The sequence below is a fragment of the Grus americana genome, chromosome 5, assembly GCF_028858705.1.
Source record: "Grus americana isolate bGruAme1 chromosome 5, bGruAme1.mat, whole genome shotgun sequence".
Classification (NCBI taxonomy): domain Eukaryota; kingdom Metazoa; phylum Chordata; class Aves; order Gruiformes; family Gruidae; genus Grus; species Grus americana.
Window position 1 is genome coordinate 9,298,610 of NC_072856.1, and position 19,145 is coordinate 9,317,754.

General features: G+C 39.6%; 2 protein-coding genes across 5 annotated transcripts in view; one reads left to right on the top strand and one right to left on the bottom strand.

Annotated features, from left to right (window-relative positions):
* The window catches only part of CSTF3 (cleavage stimulation factor subunit 3), a 51,356-nt gene extending 45,695 nt beyond the window's left edge, over positions 1-5,661 (bottom strand). For 2 of the 4 annotated variants that reach the window (XM_054828748.1, XM_054828746.1), the window contains exon 1: positions 5,441-5,661. In XM_054828748.1, the coding sequence (XP_054684723.1) occupies positions 5,441-5,470 (30 nt within the window). In that variant the 5' untranslated portion in view covers positions 5,471-5,661. Of the gene's footprint in view, positions 1-4,948; positions 5,419-5,440 lie in introns of those variants that run through there. The other 2 variants (XM_054828747.1, XM_054828750.1) reach the window with 2 other exon arrangements.
* A 137-nt stretch (positions 5,662-5,798) lies between these two features.
* Positions 5,799-19,145, top strand: part of HIPK3 (homeodomain interacting protein kinase 3) — a 111,576-nt gene continuing 98,229 nt past the window's right edge. The window contains exon 1 of the mRNA XM_054826758.1: positions 5,799-6,567. The gene's annotated coding sequence lies outside the window, so the exon portion shown is untranslated. The remainder of the gene's footprint in view (positions 6,568-19,145) is intronic.

Sequence of the window (19,145 nt, forward strand, 5' to 3'; positions counted from 1 at the left end):
AACCTGAAAAGACCTAAAACCAAATTATCCAACAGGAAGTCTAGGAGGTCCTTCCGCAAAATACATCAACTACACAAAATCTAAATTTGAATACATAAAGAATGCCTGAGAAAACAAGAACAGAAGAAACAAAGTTGACTTTTAGCATTTAGTAAAAGTTATTTATCAATTACCTTCAAGGAAATATTTTTTGTTTATATCTTACTGCTAAAAGCAACACCTAAAAGCAACACTTAACACTTTCCCCAGGCCTCTGAGAATGAACTCTCATGACTCCAAAGTGTGTAAGAAAATACCAAGCCTAACACCTCTTTTGACTATTTGCACTACCCAATGCATCAATTGCTTAAAGCATCCTCCTGTTTCCATTAAAGGATCTTCTGCAGTCAAAAGGAAAGGTATTTAAACAGCTGTTCCACTGAAGTGGTCAGTTTAAGATGCTTTAAAAACTACCACCAAGACATATGGGCCACTGTACACAAAAAGGTAGGAATTTTAATGACTAGTTCAATCAAATTGGTTCAACATCCAAAAGGAGTTTTATGTCCATTAAGATAGAAGCTACTGGTTGGAGGTTTTGGCTGGCTGTTGCAGTTTAGCACAGCCTGGACTGTAACAGACCCAGTGAATATAATTTCAAATATACTAACATGCAACTTAAAAAGGCATTATTAGTTGTCCAGTTAGGTTAATTTACAGGTTTGTTTAGCCTAAGTTTTTTTCCTTAAAGTTTAGTTATAGTTCTATGTGCACAGAACAAGTTTTAAAATCCTTTCTTTGGTAACACATCCCTTCATTACACTTAATTACACCTTATCAATCTTTGCACTTTCTTAAATCTGTTTTTTAATGCCTTGCCTTACTCTATTCTACAGCTAAGTCAATTCAATTTTTGTCTTTTAAGACTGGGTCATTACTAACAGACATAACCCAGCATATTAATCTTAAATAATTTAAAAAGGATACTTTCATAAGTACTGCCTGCCTGCCCGCCCCCGCCCCCCCCAAATCTGGGCTGTTTTATACCTCTGAACAAATCAAGAGTTTTAGATTAGTAATGATTGCCATTCTTTCCTCATGAGACTGTTTCCCAAACATTAGCATTTAGACAGACACATTTACCACTAACTTCCTCTTGGCATACCTGAAACTTTCTGACCCTGGAAATGCAGCTAAAACATAGATTGTTTACAATTGTGTAAAAATTGGAAAAAAATCCACATTTACCAACTCAAGTCTTCCTCCACCAATCCTTGTGTTCATTCTGTTTACAACACATTCCTACAGTAAATGTAAACGGTGACAGTAAACCCAGTTTTGCTACATATCATATAAACCAATACGCTCTTAGAGGAGTTTCTGTCAAATGGCTCCTCCTGAGAAGTTAAATCCACACAATCCTGCAAGAATAAACTTCTGCTTTCAGTACTGCACTCAATGACATCTATTTTTAAAATGCTAAGCTAAAGTTAACTACAATAACATTTACTATTGCATTCAGAATTCAGAAACTTACACAATGCACTATAGCAGACACAAGGCATGAATGAAAGCAAGGAGTACAAAGAGACAAAAGTACCAGTAAGAAACTGGAATAGACTGCTCTAGAGGGTTTTTTCTATAGCCACAGAGACAATACAGACATCTTTTTTTCCACAGCTCAGTCTTGGACCAGATTCATATTTATGTAAAGTAACATGCATCATAGACTGGAGGATGTATCTCAGTTACAGGAAGCATGAAATGCATGTTCTAACCTTAAAAGATTAGAAGGCAACTAATGCAGGGGTAAAGCAAATATTGCATCAAGTCTTCAGATAAAATTGATGCCTGGCAAGTATATATTTATGAAGTGGACAAGAATAGCGGTTCGGCCATGGTAGAAAGCGGCAGAGAGCACAATGAATTTAGGTCTTGTTAGAGAGTACACAAAACCACCACCACACGATTGAAATGAATCTAGATGTGTACATTAAGGTCCAGAAAAATGTAAAGACATACACAGGTGCAAGTGCCTACTCTTTGTAACCTTGACACATGAAGAGATTGGGAAGAGCTTGTCAGGGAATTCTCTGGCAAATGGTGGCAGATGCAGCCTTTCAGTCTACAAATGTAGATTTCTATGATATAGACAGGGCTAAGTGTTTGGTATTCTAAAAACTGACCTTGGAAATTCTGGTTTGTTAAACATCATGTAGACTTTACCAGGAGTCTGGCAGGGACCTAACAGATTTTAAGTCCTGACGTCATTCAACCAGTTCTGCAGAAATTAATTTGGGTCCAGCATAGTTAGCTCAGCGCAGGAATTTAAAATATACTACCATAGTGGTGACTACATCACATTTTTTTGCCGCCCTGCCTCAGTCTGGTCTACAATAATGATGCAAGGAAGAGAAAAACCTAAATAATGTAGCTTAGACTCCTGATCTACACAGTAAAGCAGCCTAACCATGCCTGAAGTTAAGCTCAGCCTAAAGGCAGTAAAGCCACATTTCAATTGCACTGCACCTGGTACAAAATAAAGCCTCCTAAACCCCAGCTGGGTCCTTTAACCTTACAGTACCTTTACTCTCCCACCTTCCCTACATCCAACATTCCACACACTGTTCTTTCTTCCAACACCACCACAACTTTGTACTTACTGGAGACAGCATGGCAATTTGTTAGTCACCTGGCTGCTTTGGGAAGGTCCCCTCCAAACCCCAAGATCTGAGAAGCAAGATGCAGACACCTCTGCATGTCAGTGAGTCAGAGCTAACAATTCTGATTTGTCAAAGATCTTTAACACCTGCATCATACACTATCCCATGTACATCTTATGCACATGGATGCAAATTAAACTGTACAATCACCCCCTTATACTGATCTATGTGACTATCAATGAAAATGGCACCTAAAAAATCAAAAGCTGGTCATGGAAGCTGAAAATGAAACCTGAAACACCAAATCAGATGCAATTCAACCTCTGCCTAACTTCAAATTCCTACAGAAAGGAACATTTAAAACTATAAGAATATTGTGCATGTAAAGTCAGAGTGCCCTTCAGTTAGCACTAGGTTACAATACAGAGCAGCTCCAGTGTGGGGAAGGGAGCAAGGCACAACTGGCCCAATCACAATGCTTTGTTGTTCCTCCTTCCATAGAAACACAGTCGATTTAGGTCTATTGTGCTCTGTAAGACTGCAGTTAGACTAGCATCAACTCTTACTTAAGGTACACCTGCCTCACTACTGGATGAGTGGCACCTATGGTGTGGAAAACTTCATGGTAGTATTGCTGAAGACACTGATATTGAATTATGGCCTATCTTAACATTAGGAGTAAGAAACAGAAGTCCACCAGGGTAAGAAAAAAATAAATGTAGAAGACAACTTAGTGAAACAGAAGAAAATTGATGGGAGAGAACTGTCCATAACAAAATTAGACACTTCTAGGAAACCAGAATCCAGAGGCCTTCATAAGGAAGATGGAGTAGGAAAAACCCCCAAATTTAAACCAACCTATAAGGCTTCTTTCTATTTAAAGTGCACCCAACATGAAAACTGTAATCACAATGGGTAAAAAGGATGAACCCTAATATGGATCAAAAAAAAATCCAAACCATATGTTAAACTACATGCTCTATTTTGGCTGCAAATAATGATTTGCATTTTTTTTGAATGCTAAAACCCTCTGTAATGTGGCATCATAATATTAAAGCTGTTACTTTCCAGAATAGCTTTTACTTCAGTATGCAGACAATAATTCAACCTTTTGCATGTTAAATTCTCCCTTGCAAAAGAAAATAAAACCTTGTCAGCATTGTTTTTAAGTTAAATAGTAATATATTTCAAGCTACAGAATCACACTACTTTAACCAGATGTTTCATTATGCAATTAAACATCAACGTAATTTTTAAAAAAAAATATATTGGAATAAGTAGGCTTAAATGTGAAATGTATTGCACATCAGGATTACAAAATTTTACTGTAGCATATTCTTACTTCTTTGTAGCCATCTACCTTGTGATGAAGTAAACCATTCTGAAGAATCTCTTGCTTAAACATACTAAAGTATACTTATTAACCTGACCAGCTTTGAGCATACAGGCTGGTAATTCATAAGATGTTTTCCTAATGAGACAGAAACTGGGTATTTCACATTCTGAGCACTTGTCTTTCCCACCCCTCAGAACTGGTGATCTTACAAAGAGTTTACCTGCCACCCTTTCAGAGTACGGGCTCAGACACAAACATAACCTGTTTTGTAAGGAGACTGACATTCTACAAAGAAAAGCTTCTTAAGGGACCACTAAGACATCAGCTTAACTTTAAGTATTTTTGTAGGCTACATTGGCCACTAAGGCATGCCACAGTGTTATCAATCATTCCTCCCTTGGTCAGGAACTTTCATCTCCACCTCTCCAATTAATACTGATTTTAAACATAGCCCTAACTATTAAAAACGCCTGTTTAGAGAAATTCTGCCAGGAAGTAGGAGATAGTTCATGGTAATACCAGATTTAAAAAGATGACATAAAAAACTCTGATTGCACCTGCCTAAAAAGTAAGTTATGATACATATTTTAGTATATTAAAAAAAACAAGCCAAAACCAACTGAAACGGTAGTTATTCCCCCCTAAGAGCAAGAATGCTGCACCACAAAGAAGATTCTTTATTAAATAAGCGTATTTTTCTTGTTTGTAATTTAAACGTGTTTTAACAATGTCTTATTCTGGAGGAAAAGGGTACTGTTAAAGAGGCACACAGCCTTATATGTTAAGCGCATATGTTCAGCAAACGCTCACTTTACAAAACACTGCAAATGTATCAGTGTAAACAGCTCATCCAGGTTTCAATTTTCTTGCGGAGTGCAGGTACTCAATGACCACAAATAAATGAGATAAGGAAAGCGAAGCTCACTGGAGTGTCTACTGTCCACCTCGACCTGAATTAAAGTTTGCTTACCAGGAACGCGAAGACTGAGAGAGACATAGCTTTCAGACCATTACCGGTTCTACCGAGGACGGACGCTGGGAGCGGCTCCGCGCACCCCCTTCCCCCATCGCAACGGTTCGCTGACGGAATAAAGTCGAATTCCTCAAAATGGGTGTGTGCGGTGGGGGAGGGGAATCCTTCGCCGACCACGCCGCTGAGGGCACCGGCAGACCTTACAGGCGTGGGAAAGAGGCAAGGGCCGCGCTTCCGCACCCCGGCCACACTCCCCTCAGCCACCGGGGCGGCCCGCGGTACGGCTGCCAGCGCGACGGCAGCTCCGGGCGGCGGCCGGCTCCACACGCTGCGCCATACGCTCGGCCTCGCCGTCCTGCCGAGGCCTGCAGAGGCCGGCCACCACCAGGCAGCCCCGGGCCGGGCCGCGACGCCCCACCGCCACGGTGGCCCTAGCCCTCACTGTTCCCCTCAGTGAGCGGCCTACGACCTCACCCTCCTCCTGCTCACCTGATCGCCGGCAGCTCCCTCTCCGGACATGGCGTGCTAAAATACGGCTGGGGCACAGAGGCCCTAAACAGATTAAAAATCTCTTTAAAAGGGCGCCCGGCGCTGCTGCCGCCGCCGCGGGCAGCTCCACCGGTCGCGCCAACCGCCGCGGCCCGCAGTTCCAGCAGCGTTAGCAACAAAATGGCGGCGCGGCGCCTCCGGTCCGGCTTTCAGCGGGGGCGGGGGGGGCGGGGAGGAGCGGCGCCGCACGGGGAACGATGGGAAAAGCTAGAGGCTGCACGCGGGGAAAGAGGTAGGAGGCAGGAAGTACATCATAGCAGCGCGCGGCTCTGGGGCGGAAGTGGTCAGTGAATGTGTTCCTGAGGGAGGCTCCGATGGCGAGGGGGGCGCGGCGGTCCGGCACCCGCGGCGGGGCCTGGCTTTCCTCCCCGGCCTTGTGGGGGGCAGGCCTGTCTCCCGCGGGCCAGCCCCGCCTGCCTCCCGCCGCGTAGGAGAAGGGCGAAGCACTGGGGTCCGCTCCGGAGCCGCGAGCGGGGCGCTCCCTGAGGGGCTGCCAAGTAGGGCCCTGGGGGCCGCAGTGGTTGTACTCATGGCGCTCGTAAGGTTCGCAGTGTGGGCGTTTTCTCCCATCGCTCGGTCCCCGTTTCCTGGCAGACCGCTTGTTGTTGAAGTTCCGAAGGACAGCGGGCAGAAACTGGGAGGTTTTGGTGACCTCTAGCCCTGGCCATGCGGGCTCGTCATGGGCTACTTCTTTAATGAAGCGTTGCCTGTTGAACAGTCACTTCTTTGCAGCAAGCCGGCACTCTGCCCTTGGTGAGGTAACGTCAGCAATGTCTGCTAGCAGTAGACCCATCCCGTCCACCTCACAAGAGCTCTTGTTAATCAAGGAGACAAGTTCAAAAGACAGGCTAAGAGGTCGTCATCTCAAAAGACCTCAAGGACACAGGAGGCAGCTCCCCCTAAAGCTACTTAACTTTATTTACAAAGTAATCACCAGTCTGTCTGTGAGAGAAGGGCTTTGAATCGGCCACTGCAGAGAAACTGTCTGCTATGTGAAACAAATTCGTTGAAGGAGGCTTGGCAGATACCAAGGTGAAAGCTGACTTGGCTGCCTTCACAACAACAGTGTAAGTGTTATTAACATTGTATAATACAATCATATTTATACAGAAATACTTGATACTAGCATTCTTTGGGTTCCTCTTGGCTTGTCTTCCAAAAGTTACGTTCTTAAACCACAGTAATGTGTGGAAAGAGGACACAAGAAAAACATTATATGTAACCTTTTCTCCTGAAGCTTGACCCCGCCCACCCAAAAAAAGGGGGAGCAGATAGTAAACACTTATTTGACCAATCTGTGAAGTAACATTTTTCTTCCTAATACTGAAGAATTTTGATTCTGTTATTCTTCAGAAGTGAAATACAAACATGCCTATCAATTTGTCTTGATAGATGAGATGTCCTGTTCTCTGATTTCCTAGAGAATAGTGATTTTGGTATATGAGGCTAATTTGTTGTTTCTTAGGGGCTATTTCTTCCACATCACAACAGGCCCCATTTTGAAAGTATTTGATAGATAAATACAATTTCTTTCAAAAAAATGGCATTTCTAATTCATCAGTGTAATGTTTTTGCATTTCCCATCTAGGAACCAATTCCTTATAAGTAATTGCTTAAAGCAATGCTGGTGAAACTTCTAATTAGATAATACATATGTTATTCTAGGTCTACAGAGTGTTCTAGTTCTTTGGTTTTTTGTTCAAGTATATTTGTATTCTAATTTTAGCTGCTTCTGATTTTGGGATTGCCTTCAGCTTCATAAAATGTTAAAGGTGTGTTTGAATGACAACAGCACCAACAACATCTTGCTTGACTAATAGAATGAGTAGTAAAGAGCAAAAGAAGTGATGCCTAATGTCATTAAGACTTTGCTCCTTACCTCCTATGGCCCCTCACCCCGCGTAATAAAATAATGTGCTTTCTCTTAAACTGGTGGTGTTCTTGATTTTTGTAATTCTATGCGTAGAACAGACTTTGGGCAAAACTCCAGCTGCTGTAAATACAATCAGTGCCTATTCCTCTCTGTCAAGTGTTGCTTTGATATCTTGAATGAGCTGCAGCTCTAATACGTGATGGTCTTAACTCCTGATGTGTTAGTTAGAGAAAATTAAAAGGACCATTAATGTACAGAAACAAAATTAAATTTTAAATTCTTATTGATACTTTGTATCTTACTGCTTCAGTCCTAATAGCTTCCCTTGCTTTGAAGGTAAATGTGAACTTTTTCACAACTGTGTGATAACGAAGATGTTTATGTTTTGGTGTGAATCTCACAAGGGGCGGTATTACTTATAAAACCTGTGTGTAAATGATAGGTTATGTTTCAAAGTAACTTTGAAAATGTTTTCTTGTCTTAAATTTAGAGTTTAGATATAACAGTGTTAGCTTAACTCAAGTTTTGCCTCACTGTAACTTAAATTTGGTCCTCGTGCAAAAGTCTACTGGCTTTTCAGTAGTGTTGTAAGTTTGTTAGTTGACCCATTTGACAGGCTGATTTGGAGCTTTCTTGTTGATGGTATGGGAGCAAATAATGGGGATGCAGCAGCTAAGCTTATAACAACAACTTAGTTGCTAATTCCTTCTGTGTAGCTCAAATGTTGTTTTAGCATGTGGCTGTTCCTTCCCTTCCTTCTGAAGCTGCGTCATCTCTAGTGGAGCAGCTCAAGGCTTTTAGCCTGAGGTAACTGGAGCAGTAAAGACATGATTACAGGCCTGTCTGCTTGGGAAGGCTGCACTTTAATTTTCAGATGGTTTGCGCTATCAAAGCAACAAGACTTTGCTAATATGTACTATGCTGTAGTGATTCATGCTTAGTTCAGTAATTGACATGAAACTTAATGGCAAGCTATGAGTTAACAAGTAAACTGTTGGGGGTTATACTGTTCTGTGACTGTTGCAGAAATTGAAAACAGATCTGAAACTGAACATGAGTTGAAGACTACTATACCTACAGTTCAGTGGTACTTAAATATTTCTGCTTGTGAAAAATAGACAAAAAAATGTGTCAGGGAGAAAAAAACACAACTGGAAGAAAATGAGATCTTAAAACAAATAGATGTTGAACCTTAAAGGCTGCCAGGCCAAGATCTTGGCAAACCATGAAGTGGGGCAAACTTGAAAGGAAACTTCACAGAGTTGGGGCAGTCGTTATCGAATAGAGCTGACACACCTGTCTTCCAAGTGATTTTAGCTGCCATGGCAGATTATGTTTTAATACTAGTTATGAGATTGCAGGTTTTGTGCAACCCTTTTAGTGCTACTCTATAACCACTAAAAACATTGCTTGGAAACTTTTTTCAAAAGGATTCACTCACAGATATAATTGTCTGCTCAATGCTAGAGAGAATGTTTAAAGCTCTTAGATTTGAACTACCCTAATAATTTCTATGTGTTAATGCTGAATCTCAGACTACCTGAATGCAGAGGATATTGAGAATTGTCCTCCCCACTCCATCATAATATTATTGGAGGCTGTGTCACCCCTCCTCTGAGAGGGATTTCAGCATGGGTAGGAAGTTATGTTGACCTGAAAACTGAGACCTTGTCTTGCTATTGGCCAGGGTGATGGTGAGCCCTGTTGTTTCTTCAGCTGAGAGTTCTGCAGTACTTGAGTATCCCTATGGAGCCCATAATCTGTTCTTTTATATTTCTAAATTGACAACACCATGGGAATTCTGTGAACTAAAAACAGAAGGTAGTCCAAATTTATATTCCCATAGGCCATAATTAAGAACAAAATTAATCTTTCTGCCAAACTGGTTTTGCTCCCTATTTGACATCTACTGTTTTAGAGCAAGGTGTGTCTCACTAATTGGTTGCATCAATGGCAAAGGTGAGGAAGGAAGCAAAATCCAAGCTAACAAGCTTTGCCAAGTTTGTTTTCTTGGGCTCTGCACTGGTACTGCTGGAGTTTATAGTGAAGAGTGAAGGAAGCAGCTGGGAGGATTTGGGTGGTGGTGGTGAGAAGGCAATAGTGCTCAGCTGAAAATGGTATCCTATAAGGACCTTTCAGTTGACAGGAATGTCAGTGTGTGAAACTATTTGCATGGCTATGTGACTGGTCGGAGCTGTGGCATCAGATCTGTTGCCTGAGTAATACTGTCTGAAATAGATTCCTTTCTGGGCATTTCTCATTCTGATCACCATGTCACGTGCAGCACAATGCTACAGAGAGCCTTTCTTTGCTCTAAATACGTGATTTATGGGTGCTGAAGTAGGAGATTAAGGCAGTGAGCCACTTGCTCATTGTGTGAGACTCAGACAGATATATGCACTCTGGGATTTGGAATACGGAAGACCTCAATATGTCAAAATTATGCAGTCTGGGTATTGGATCTGTTGCTGCTTCTATGTTGCCGGATCCAGTAGTGGTCTCTTCTATTATCAGTAGTTGGGGAGGAGATGTCTTGTCTTGTTCCGCCTTGTTTCCAGTTCATGCCTTCTGTTGCCATCTTTCCCATTTGACTGTTGTAGGCAATCTGAAAGGCATGGTAGGCATTCACGGTGTGTATGTGTGTTATTCCAGCTACCAGTGTCTGAGATGCTGGTGATATTCATCCCAGTAGAGGTTTAAAATATGGAAAGTGTGGAGAGGGTCATGTGTCCTGAAAGGTGTCTAGATTACAGGAACAGAAACCTAAATTATGGCAATAGCAAAGGATGAAATTATGTCCCCTGTTACCCAGTGAATCAGGCTTCATGATCACAGTCTGTTAGGAAATTAAAAAGAAGGGAATCAGTGGCATGCAGTGGTAAATGATGTGGGTGTAATGCAATGAAAGAAAGTTTCTTTTCTGGAGAATAGAGAGAAATTTGTCAGGTTTTACAATTAGTTTATTTAAGGAATGAAACTAATTTAGAAATTTAGTATATAAGCAGAGAACAAAGGTGAATGGATTAGTGAATAACTAGGGTGAATAGTAGACAATAATTGTAGCGGACTGCATAGTTGCAGTAATGTATAATAATGTGTAAAAAGATGTTAAAATTATGGATTGAATTCTAGCCTCCTCAACATCAATTAATTTGCTTGAATTGGCTATCATTTAATGCTATTTAACACAGTATTGCCTCATTTATTTTTTGTAAGCAGCTTTTCAGCTTTCCAAGAAAAGTATAAATAATCCACATGTAGACCAAACAAGCTTTTTAAAAATCTTCTTCTGTTTTTATTCCAGTGTGCTTTTCCAGTATAAGTAGTTGTTCTCTTTCTATAACGCTACTCGCTGTTGTGGATCAGTATTAGTCTTCATCAACATTTATTTATATTACATTGTGGATTCTTTGGAAGATTTACCATAATGAAATGAAATCTGAAGCTGGATGTCTATTTAAAACTGTATTTCAATGATGAAACATTAAGCAGAGAAAATAGTACTGAAAGTTGTTTAAGCCAACAGCTGGATATCCTCAGAGGCAGAGTTACATTGGGGTTTTTTCCTAAGATTTGTGGACAGATATTTATGGATGTACCATTTATAGTCTACATATAGTGAGTCCAACATGTCCTGAATGCTTTGGGTGTATAGTATGTGTGCAGATCAGTTCTCCAGTACGTGCACAGTCAGTCTCGCATGTCCAGCAGCCATTTCTATGGCATTCCTGCATGCCTACCACCAGGCTGCAACAGTGTCCAAGTGTCTGAAAATCGGAGAGAGACTAATGTCCTCCAGTTCTGCCTGCACAAAATTTCTGGCAAAAAAATAGAGGAAATCTAGAAAAACTCAAATTGCAGAACAACGTTTAAAACAAACAAAAACTCCCAACCAAATAAAAAACCCCCATACAAACAAAACCCCAAACTAATTAAAAAAACCCCAACTGAATAATGCTGTTTGCCTGTGTACTGGATTAAAGTGGAGTCCAAACAAGCCTTTCAGCTAGAGGGATAAAGATGAAGCAATGGATACAAATACAGCAGCACAGTTCACTAACTGCAGCATTCTCAAATTTTTGAGTGTTTGACTTTGCAACCTAAGTAGTTTTGAAGTAGCTAAAACATGTTTAATGACCACTACCATGGCTAGATCTCTTCTTGCAGTTTGTCCCTGTTGGCTTGTGACCACTCCGTGTCCCCAGCCCCGACTCACCCGGGAGGTGGCAGACAAGCACCGCTCCGGCTCGCCTGGAAGTGGAGCAAGGGGACAGGCAGCGCGGACCTGGCAGCTGCCCAACAGAGAAAATGGCAAGGCAGTAACTTCGGGTCTTTTTGTGTCGATTACAGGACTTTTTCCTGCCGTGTTACTGTTTGACATCAGAAGTGGCTTTCTATGAATCCTACTATGAGTCACAGCTTGCAACGATGGATCATTTTTATAGTATTTTAACTTTACCTTATTTTAGGAAAAAGTCACGCGCATCCCAGTTTTAAGGATATTAATACTCAAAGGTAATAATAAGGGCAGAAAATAGAAGAATACGGAAGGAAAATAGAGGCATCAAAGGATGGTTGGAAATCAAAGAGGGAACTTGCCAGTATTTGGCATAGCAATCATCATCCAACAAATACAAAGAACAAAGTAGGGTGGGGCAGAACATACTTATTTGTAATAGGTGTTGCACACTTTTGCAAACCAGTATTCAGCTTTGGTTGTTTTCCAGTGTATGCTTACTCTGGTTGTAAATACATAGACAAAGCCTTTTAAAAACCGTGTTGAATGCAGTTATTTCTCGCTTAGGATCAGTGATACAAAATTCAGTGTTTATTGTGATTATCTGATATAATACTGGAGTGCTTCCAAAAATGTTAGTGATTAACAGCAAATAAAAACTGAGTACCTAAGCATAGTGTTGCTTGCACTCAAATGCCTTTTACTTAGCTGAATAATCCAATCATCATAAGATGAGGGCGTACAAGTAAGTTTATAAGACATTAGATGCTATTCATTTTCAAAATATATTGGAATACATAAACACAGAACATCACAGGTTTCCACCTCAGGCTGTTTTGGGTAGAACTCTTGTTTTCTTAAATACAAGTTGTCCACAAACTAGGAAGTTCAGCCTGCTGACATAAATCCTACCTATTCAAGTGCCGTGTTTGTGCAGCCTAGAGAAACAGGAAAGGTGGAACTGGCCAACCAGTCCACCTGTAATGGGGGTGGGGAGGTTGCTATGTGACTATAGTATTTGATGTTTTACTTGAAAGCTCAGCTCCAGGAAACAAGGGTTTACATAAGAATCAATCAATCTTTCTTTCTTCTAAGTTAGTTTCCTTCTATTACGAAACAAAGCTTGTTTGTGTGTTCCAAGTACATCGCAAACTCTCAGAAACCTGGAAGCAGTGTGAAATGAACTAATGTTTAGGCTTCTTGTAATCTCCTCATTTTAGGTAAATTTGACTTACAAATCTGGGAAATGCCAGTATCCTCCTGGTGCTGGAATAGCAATCACTCCGTCCTTCCACATTCATGGTGTACAGCTTGATCCACAAAATGTTCCTTGCCTCAGTACACCTTCCAAACCTATTGTGACTGTCCTGTGTGTCCCACCTTAAGCTACGCTTCTGTCTCTAATGCAGCTATTGGCAGAGTTTTTGAAGAAATAACTAATGTTTCTGACCTCTGTGTAAATCTCTTATACTGGCGATGTTACCTAGTCCAGACTTAGACCTGCCTGCTGCACTTGAAATAACAGCTCCCTTTGAGTTTATCCCTGTGTAAATTTACCTTGGCAGATTGCGTGCTCTTTGAATTAAGGATTATGTTTTCATATTTATCTATAAAGCATCTGGGTACCATGGTGATCAGATCAGACAAGCAGACACTTAAATTTGCACTTAATATTAGCTGACAATGCCAGGGTCCTTTTCCATAAGAAGCTGTGTGCTTCATGTTAACAGAGCTGTGTTCTCTAGTAAAAACAGTGGTTCCAAGTCTAGTGTGTGCTATTTTTTAGTAAATCAGTAGGGACACAAAGCTAAAGAGGTGCTTTTACATTCTTTTTATTAGCTAAGCTTGTAGTTAGCAGCGAAGTTACTGCATTTGAACCTCAGTCATGGTACCTCAGCTCAACTATCACGTGCTATAGTAGAATTTGCTTTGGTTTTGTATTTCTGAACTAGCATAACACTGCACTTTGAAATCTCAGTTAAAGGAAATGTCTGCAGCCTAAATATAAGAAAAAATATTCTAGTCAACAGTCTGAAAAGTATTACCTCTTCTAGGGAGCTCTAATTACATATTGATTGTACTTAAATCTTACATTAGAGTTAATTTCATGTTAAATTCATGCATTTGTGGGGTTTTTTCTTTGTGTTATTTTGACAGTTTTTAAATAATAATACATGGATGACTGTTTACTCTGGAACACTCATTTAATTTTATTAGCATGTGGAGGGAAATGAGGCAGAAAAGCTCTTGTTCTAAGCAGTAACTTTCTGAAGACTAGGGACAATTCCTGTAGAAAATTCTTCCCTGATTATGGTATGCATTATCACATACTGTTTGTGAGTTGCTATCGTTATACGGTGAAGCAGTTAAAACCCTCAATGGTGAGCTACAAGACAGGCCATGAAGCAGTTCTTTTCATATATTAATATAATTTTAGTTGCATATATGTGTATGTAAATGTAAAATTACCCAAAATGTAATGATCTTGCAATGATCTAACACAAAAATGAGTGCGCCATGGATTTTTATTATGTTTGTTTGCTCCTTGACCAGAAATTATCTGCCTTTATTTCTCATCATTCAGTCTTTCTGTTGTCACTCTTCTTGCAGTAGTTTGTCCTGGTTTTGTTCCTGGAAGAAGCAGAACAAGAGCTGCTGTGTATCACAAGTATGCATCCATTCCACTGTATGAAAACCAGCATTTCAATGCAAATTTGATCAACAGTGAATGAATCCCATAACTTTCCTTTTTATTTCTGTAATTCATTAGAAATTATGAGCACAGAAGGATGTATGTATCCCAGCACACTTTGGGAATGCCATCCACTCAGACATGACAGTAGGTTTGGGAATATTGTCAATGCTAATTACCTGTAAATCCAAGTGCCCCTTGCAACAACTGTAGCTTTCCCAGTTACAAACATATTGCCAGCAGATCTGAAACAATTTGGCAGTAACTGTTTTCACAGAATGGTAGAAACATGCCTTTAGGTTATTCTTTGGATGCTAAAAGTACCAGGGAACTTTCTCACAAAGCTTTATGTGTATAAAAAGCTCTGGACCTACTGTGGTTTAAACATCAAGATGTGTTTTCTGCAGCATGCGCTCGCGTTCCTGAGTGAAATACAGCCTATGTAAGAATCACTGATCTGTCAGAACAGAACCAGTTCAGTCCGTGGATCTGTGTCAATGTAGTCTGACAAAGTTGCTGCTAATGTTTTTTTGTGAACTTCAGCTCTAAAACACCTTCTGAAACTCCCACTGCTATCTCCTTGCAGAAACGTTGCATGCCTAAAGAGCAACAGGTCTCTATCCTAGTAATTAGGGAGAACAGAATCCATTTCTATGTTGTGTTATAGACTACTCCTACCTTAACTTTGTTACTACTAAGAAATAAATTTCAGGGGCCTCCTTTATCCCATGACCCCCCTAGATGAGCAGAGAAGTTATCCCTTAATTCCTTTTGAGTGCAAGCAAGAAATAACGTCGTGTGCTAAGGTCCTGTATGTCTCAGAACACAGAGTCGGGGGGCTCTAGTTGTCAACATGCTGGTGAGATCGAAGGCCTGGCAGCAGCATGGAAACTCAACAATGGCATGGTATTATGGAAGGATATACAGGTCTTGTTGAAAAGCATGTGATAACTTGCTGCTTGATTCACATACTGATGACAAATGTTTAGGGAGTATGATAAGCTAATTAATGACTGTACATATGTGATAGATTGAAGGGTGACACATAATAGTGTCTCGTAAGTTATTTACTCATCAAAGGATGTAATTGTGTTTAGAAAAGCTGAAAGATGGCAGGTTTGGCTGGTTGTGTTAGAGTAGTTAAAAGACTTAATGCTTTGTGTATGTTACCTAGTTCAATGTGCTTTTTTTCAGCCTTATCTTTATCCTTCCACTTTGCTTTTTGTTTCTTCCTTTGCTGTATGACTCATCTTTATAATACCCTTTTGTTACAATTATCTGCTGTTTTTCATCATTAATCCTATTCCTTCCTTTTGCTACTCTTCTTTTCAAATCTCCTTTGAGAATTCATATGTTTATAAATTCATGATCTTTTCTGCATTTTTCTAGCAGAAGCTAGCTCTCTGTACTAGTTACCAGCATTAAAGAACCGTGCCTAAGCTATTTACCAGATCATTATGTATCTCTTCTTTTCTGAACATATTCAAGTCTGTAGGGGAAAACACTGCTGTATGCACCAGAAAAGTGAGAACGCTGTAAGAAATGTAAGTTAATACCAAGAAGTAATGAGGAAAAATGCCAGTTTTAAATGTAGTGGGAAATGACCATTAAAATCATGATAAATTTTGAAAAAATATTTACTAATATTTTCAAAATCCTCAGAAGAATACTATGGATTAAGGACTGTTAAGGCTTGTTTTATTCCTTTCCTTTGTACTTAAAATTTTGAGCATCTGTCATTAATACTCAAACAGAAGCACTCTATCCGAGAGAACTAACTAGTTAGATTAAATACATTTTAAATGTCTCTACAGCTTTTTAAAATGCCTGTAAGTGTATCCACATGCATACATAAAATTGAGGAAAGAACTGCCATGTCTCTTTTCCAGCTGTATTTCATTCATACTGATTTTTTTATTTAATTCATGTTAAAAAGGAGGCCATATAGCACATGATGGTAACAACATGAACAAAGGCATTTATAAAACCCAGATGTACAGTGTCTGGGTGAAAAGACAGTTTCAGTCCTGAATGTGGAAATATATATTTATTATTTTTTTTCTAAATCTGTTTAAAATATTTCATAATGTTAAAATACATTTTAGTTCAGACAGGCCTTAGGAGCTGTTTGGGCTGATGCTGTTGTTTCTGTATACTCAGGGCATTGCTTATACATTTTTCTCATATTTTGGTTATTTGACATAAGATTATAGAAAACAAACTGAACTGTTACAAACGTAGGACATAAGTTACATACATCTAAGGTGATATAGCATGTTGTCTCAGAGCCATCTGGCAGCTTTGTGGTAGCATTGCCATCTATTTCAGTAAAACATCTGAGTGACAGTGAACAACAAATGACTGAGGAATTCCAATAGTGTAAGAAGGAGGAATGAAACACAAGCAATTATTCTGAGAGAAACTAATTTACCTTGTACTTTATGAGTAATATTTTTTTCTGAATTCACAAATGATGATCTGAATATGTTGGATTCAATTAGTTTCTTCTGTATTTCAGAAGGGTTTTGAAAAAATACATTTTCCCATTCTATTCTGAGAATAAAAAGGTAAAGAAATACTTAGGCACTTGTAAAATGATACAAATCAGGGAAAGTTTTATGTTTCTTTTCTGTGATCAGTACTAGCAATTATATTATATTATAGAAGTTGCCCAGATTTTTTTTACTGGGGGTGAAGAGGAGGTCTCATTAGCTGGCCTTCTAGGTAATACTTTTTAGGGACTAATGCAGTTTTTTTCTATTAAAAAAGGGCATATACCGAAAATAATGTCTGAAATAATGTTTAGAATCCAGTGTTACAATGTGTAAGAATTAAACCTGCCATAGGCTAAAGCAGATACCAAGTGCTCAGAGAGCATCACCAGTTCACAAAGTTATTACTGTAGGAAAGAGTAATCACCCCCACCCACTTCTCTTTACCCAACTTTGTAAATAAGAAATTGTAAAACTTTGTAAATAAGAAATTGTAAATACAAAGCTAAAATCTTTGATTTGTCAAAGCCTGTCTCTCTGTATGGAAGGAATTCCCTCCTTCAAGCTGTAGGCACTCTTGAACCAGCACTGACATTTACAGTCAAATCCGTCTCTAATTACAGAGTAATGAATGCTTAAAATTGGAGTGTAATTTGAAAAATATTATAAAAATAAACAACAGCCAGACCTGGGATCACCATTACTAAAGAAAGAAAAAGTCCAAACCCACCATCTGGAGAGTTTGTGCTTTCTGCATGGCTATCATTTCATATTGACTGTTGGATCCTTATTTCTTCTCCTTAGATTGTCCTTGTCTTTGGTTTAAATTCTGATCCTAGAGAAGTTAATGGGAAAGCTCACAAAGATCTTACTGCTTTAAAGAATCACTTGTGGTAATTTGCAGAGCTTTGGCTGCAAAATGGGGTTGTAGTATATTTGAGGTATCTTGTTCTGAGTGCAATGCTGTCTTTTACACATCAGATCTGTCAGATCCTGTAGACTGTTGCATTTGCCCCCTAATTGCAAGAATAATATCTTGTTGTCCCTAACAATTACTATAAAAATGTGAAGAGGTGCTGTAGTTGTTCTAGAGGAAGTTGTATTTTTGACACCTATTGATCGTTCAAATCCTTTTAGGAACTGGCTATCTTTGAAAAAAAAAAATAATCACAAAATCATTATTGAATTGGCTCTCTGGCCTGCATCCTCTGCCTCTGTTCCTGACCAGAAAAGAAAAAACGGAGTGGGGGGAAAGAGGAGAGAAGAGGAAAAAAAAGGCATTCACTCCAGACTGGTATGGCACCACTAGGCTGTTTGAGTAGGGAGAGAAGTAAACAGCTTTTATAAACAAGGTTCCAATTACGAAGAGCAAAAAGGTAAAACCAGCAGAGGACATATTAGCTTGTTTTCTTGCTTACTTAAAATTTCCCTACCAGCTTTTGAGAATCCTGTCACATCCATCTCTGCTATTCATAAAGCATCAGTCCTGCTTTTTTCATTGCTGTCTCTGCTACTGGCAGTATGCTTGCACCTCACTAGTTCTTCTTTACTATAGGCTAGTTAGGCAGCGTATGAAATCTGTAATGTGGTTTGGGACCTGTAAAACTTCACTAGTTTAGTGGATACTGAGCTGGGCTATTTTCCTTGCAGGATCTTCCCTATTCTCTCTAAAGGCTTGTAAGATTTTCTTTCTTTCTTTTTCTTTTTTTTCCCCCTCTTTATTTCATTATCTCTGCCTTTTCTTCCTTACAGAATATTTGATTTAATAAATTCCATTCAGACAGGATCTTAAAAAAAAAAAAGTAGAAGATATCTAGGAAAAACCTGCAAACCCAATGCACGTACTCTGGTCATTTCTCTGATATAATTTGTGCCAGTAACTGTGTCACATTGCTCTGCGCAGCACTGGGATTTGCACATGTGTCATGGGTGACAGAGTCTACTTTATATTCTCTTTGTAAATGTCAAGGTAAGAAGTAAACAGCCTCCTCCCAGACACTACTGAAGTAGCTTTAGGACTACAGAGTACGTGCCATGGTACTCATTAAATTGTGGCCTGGTTTCCTGAAGTATCCTAGTGTAGGAGTTGTTACTGAGGCAACACAAGGACTACTGCGCGACTCCCATGAAAACAAGTCACTGGGGTGTGTCAGGCATCTACATACATAGTGGATCTGGATTGAAAATTGTCCTGTTTTTTTTAAGTTAAGCAACTGAGAAAAGCAAATGGGGATGGAAATAGTAACGTAAAAAGAGTGCTTAAAGGCTTTTTTTAATATTTATTTGGATTTTACATTACTTTTCTGTGCTTTGGGTAGGAGAGAATAGAAATGCTGCTCATCAGCTGACCT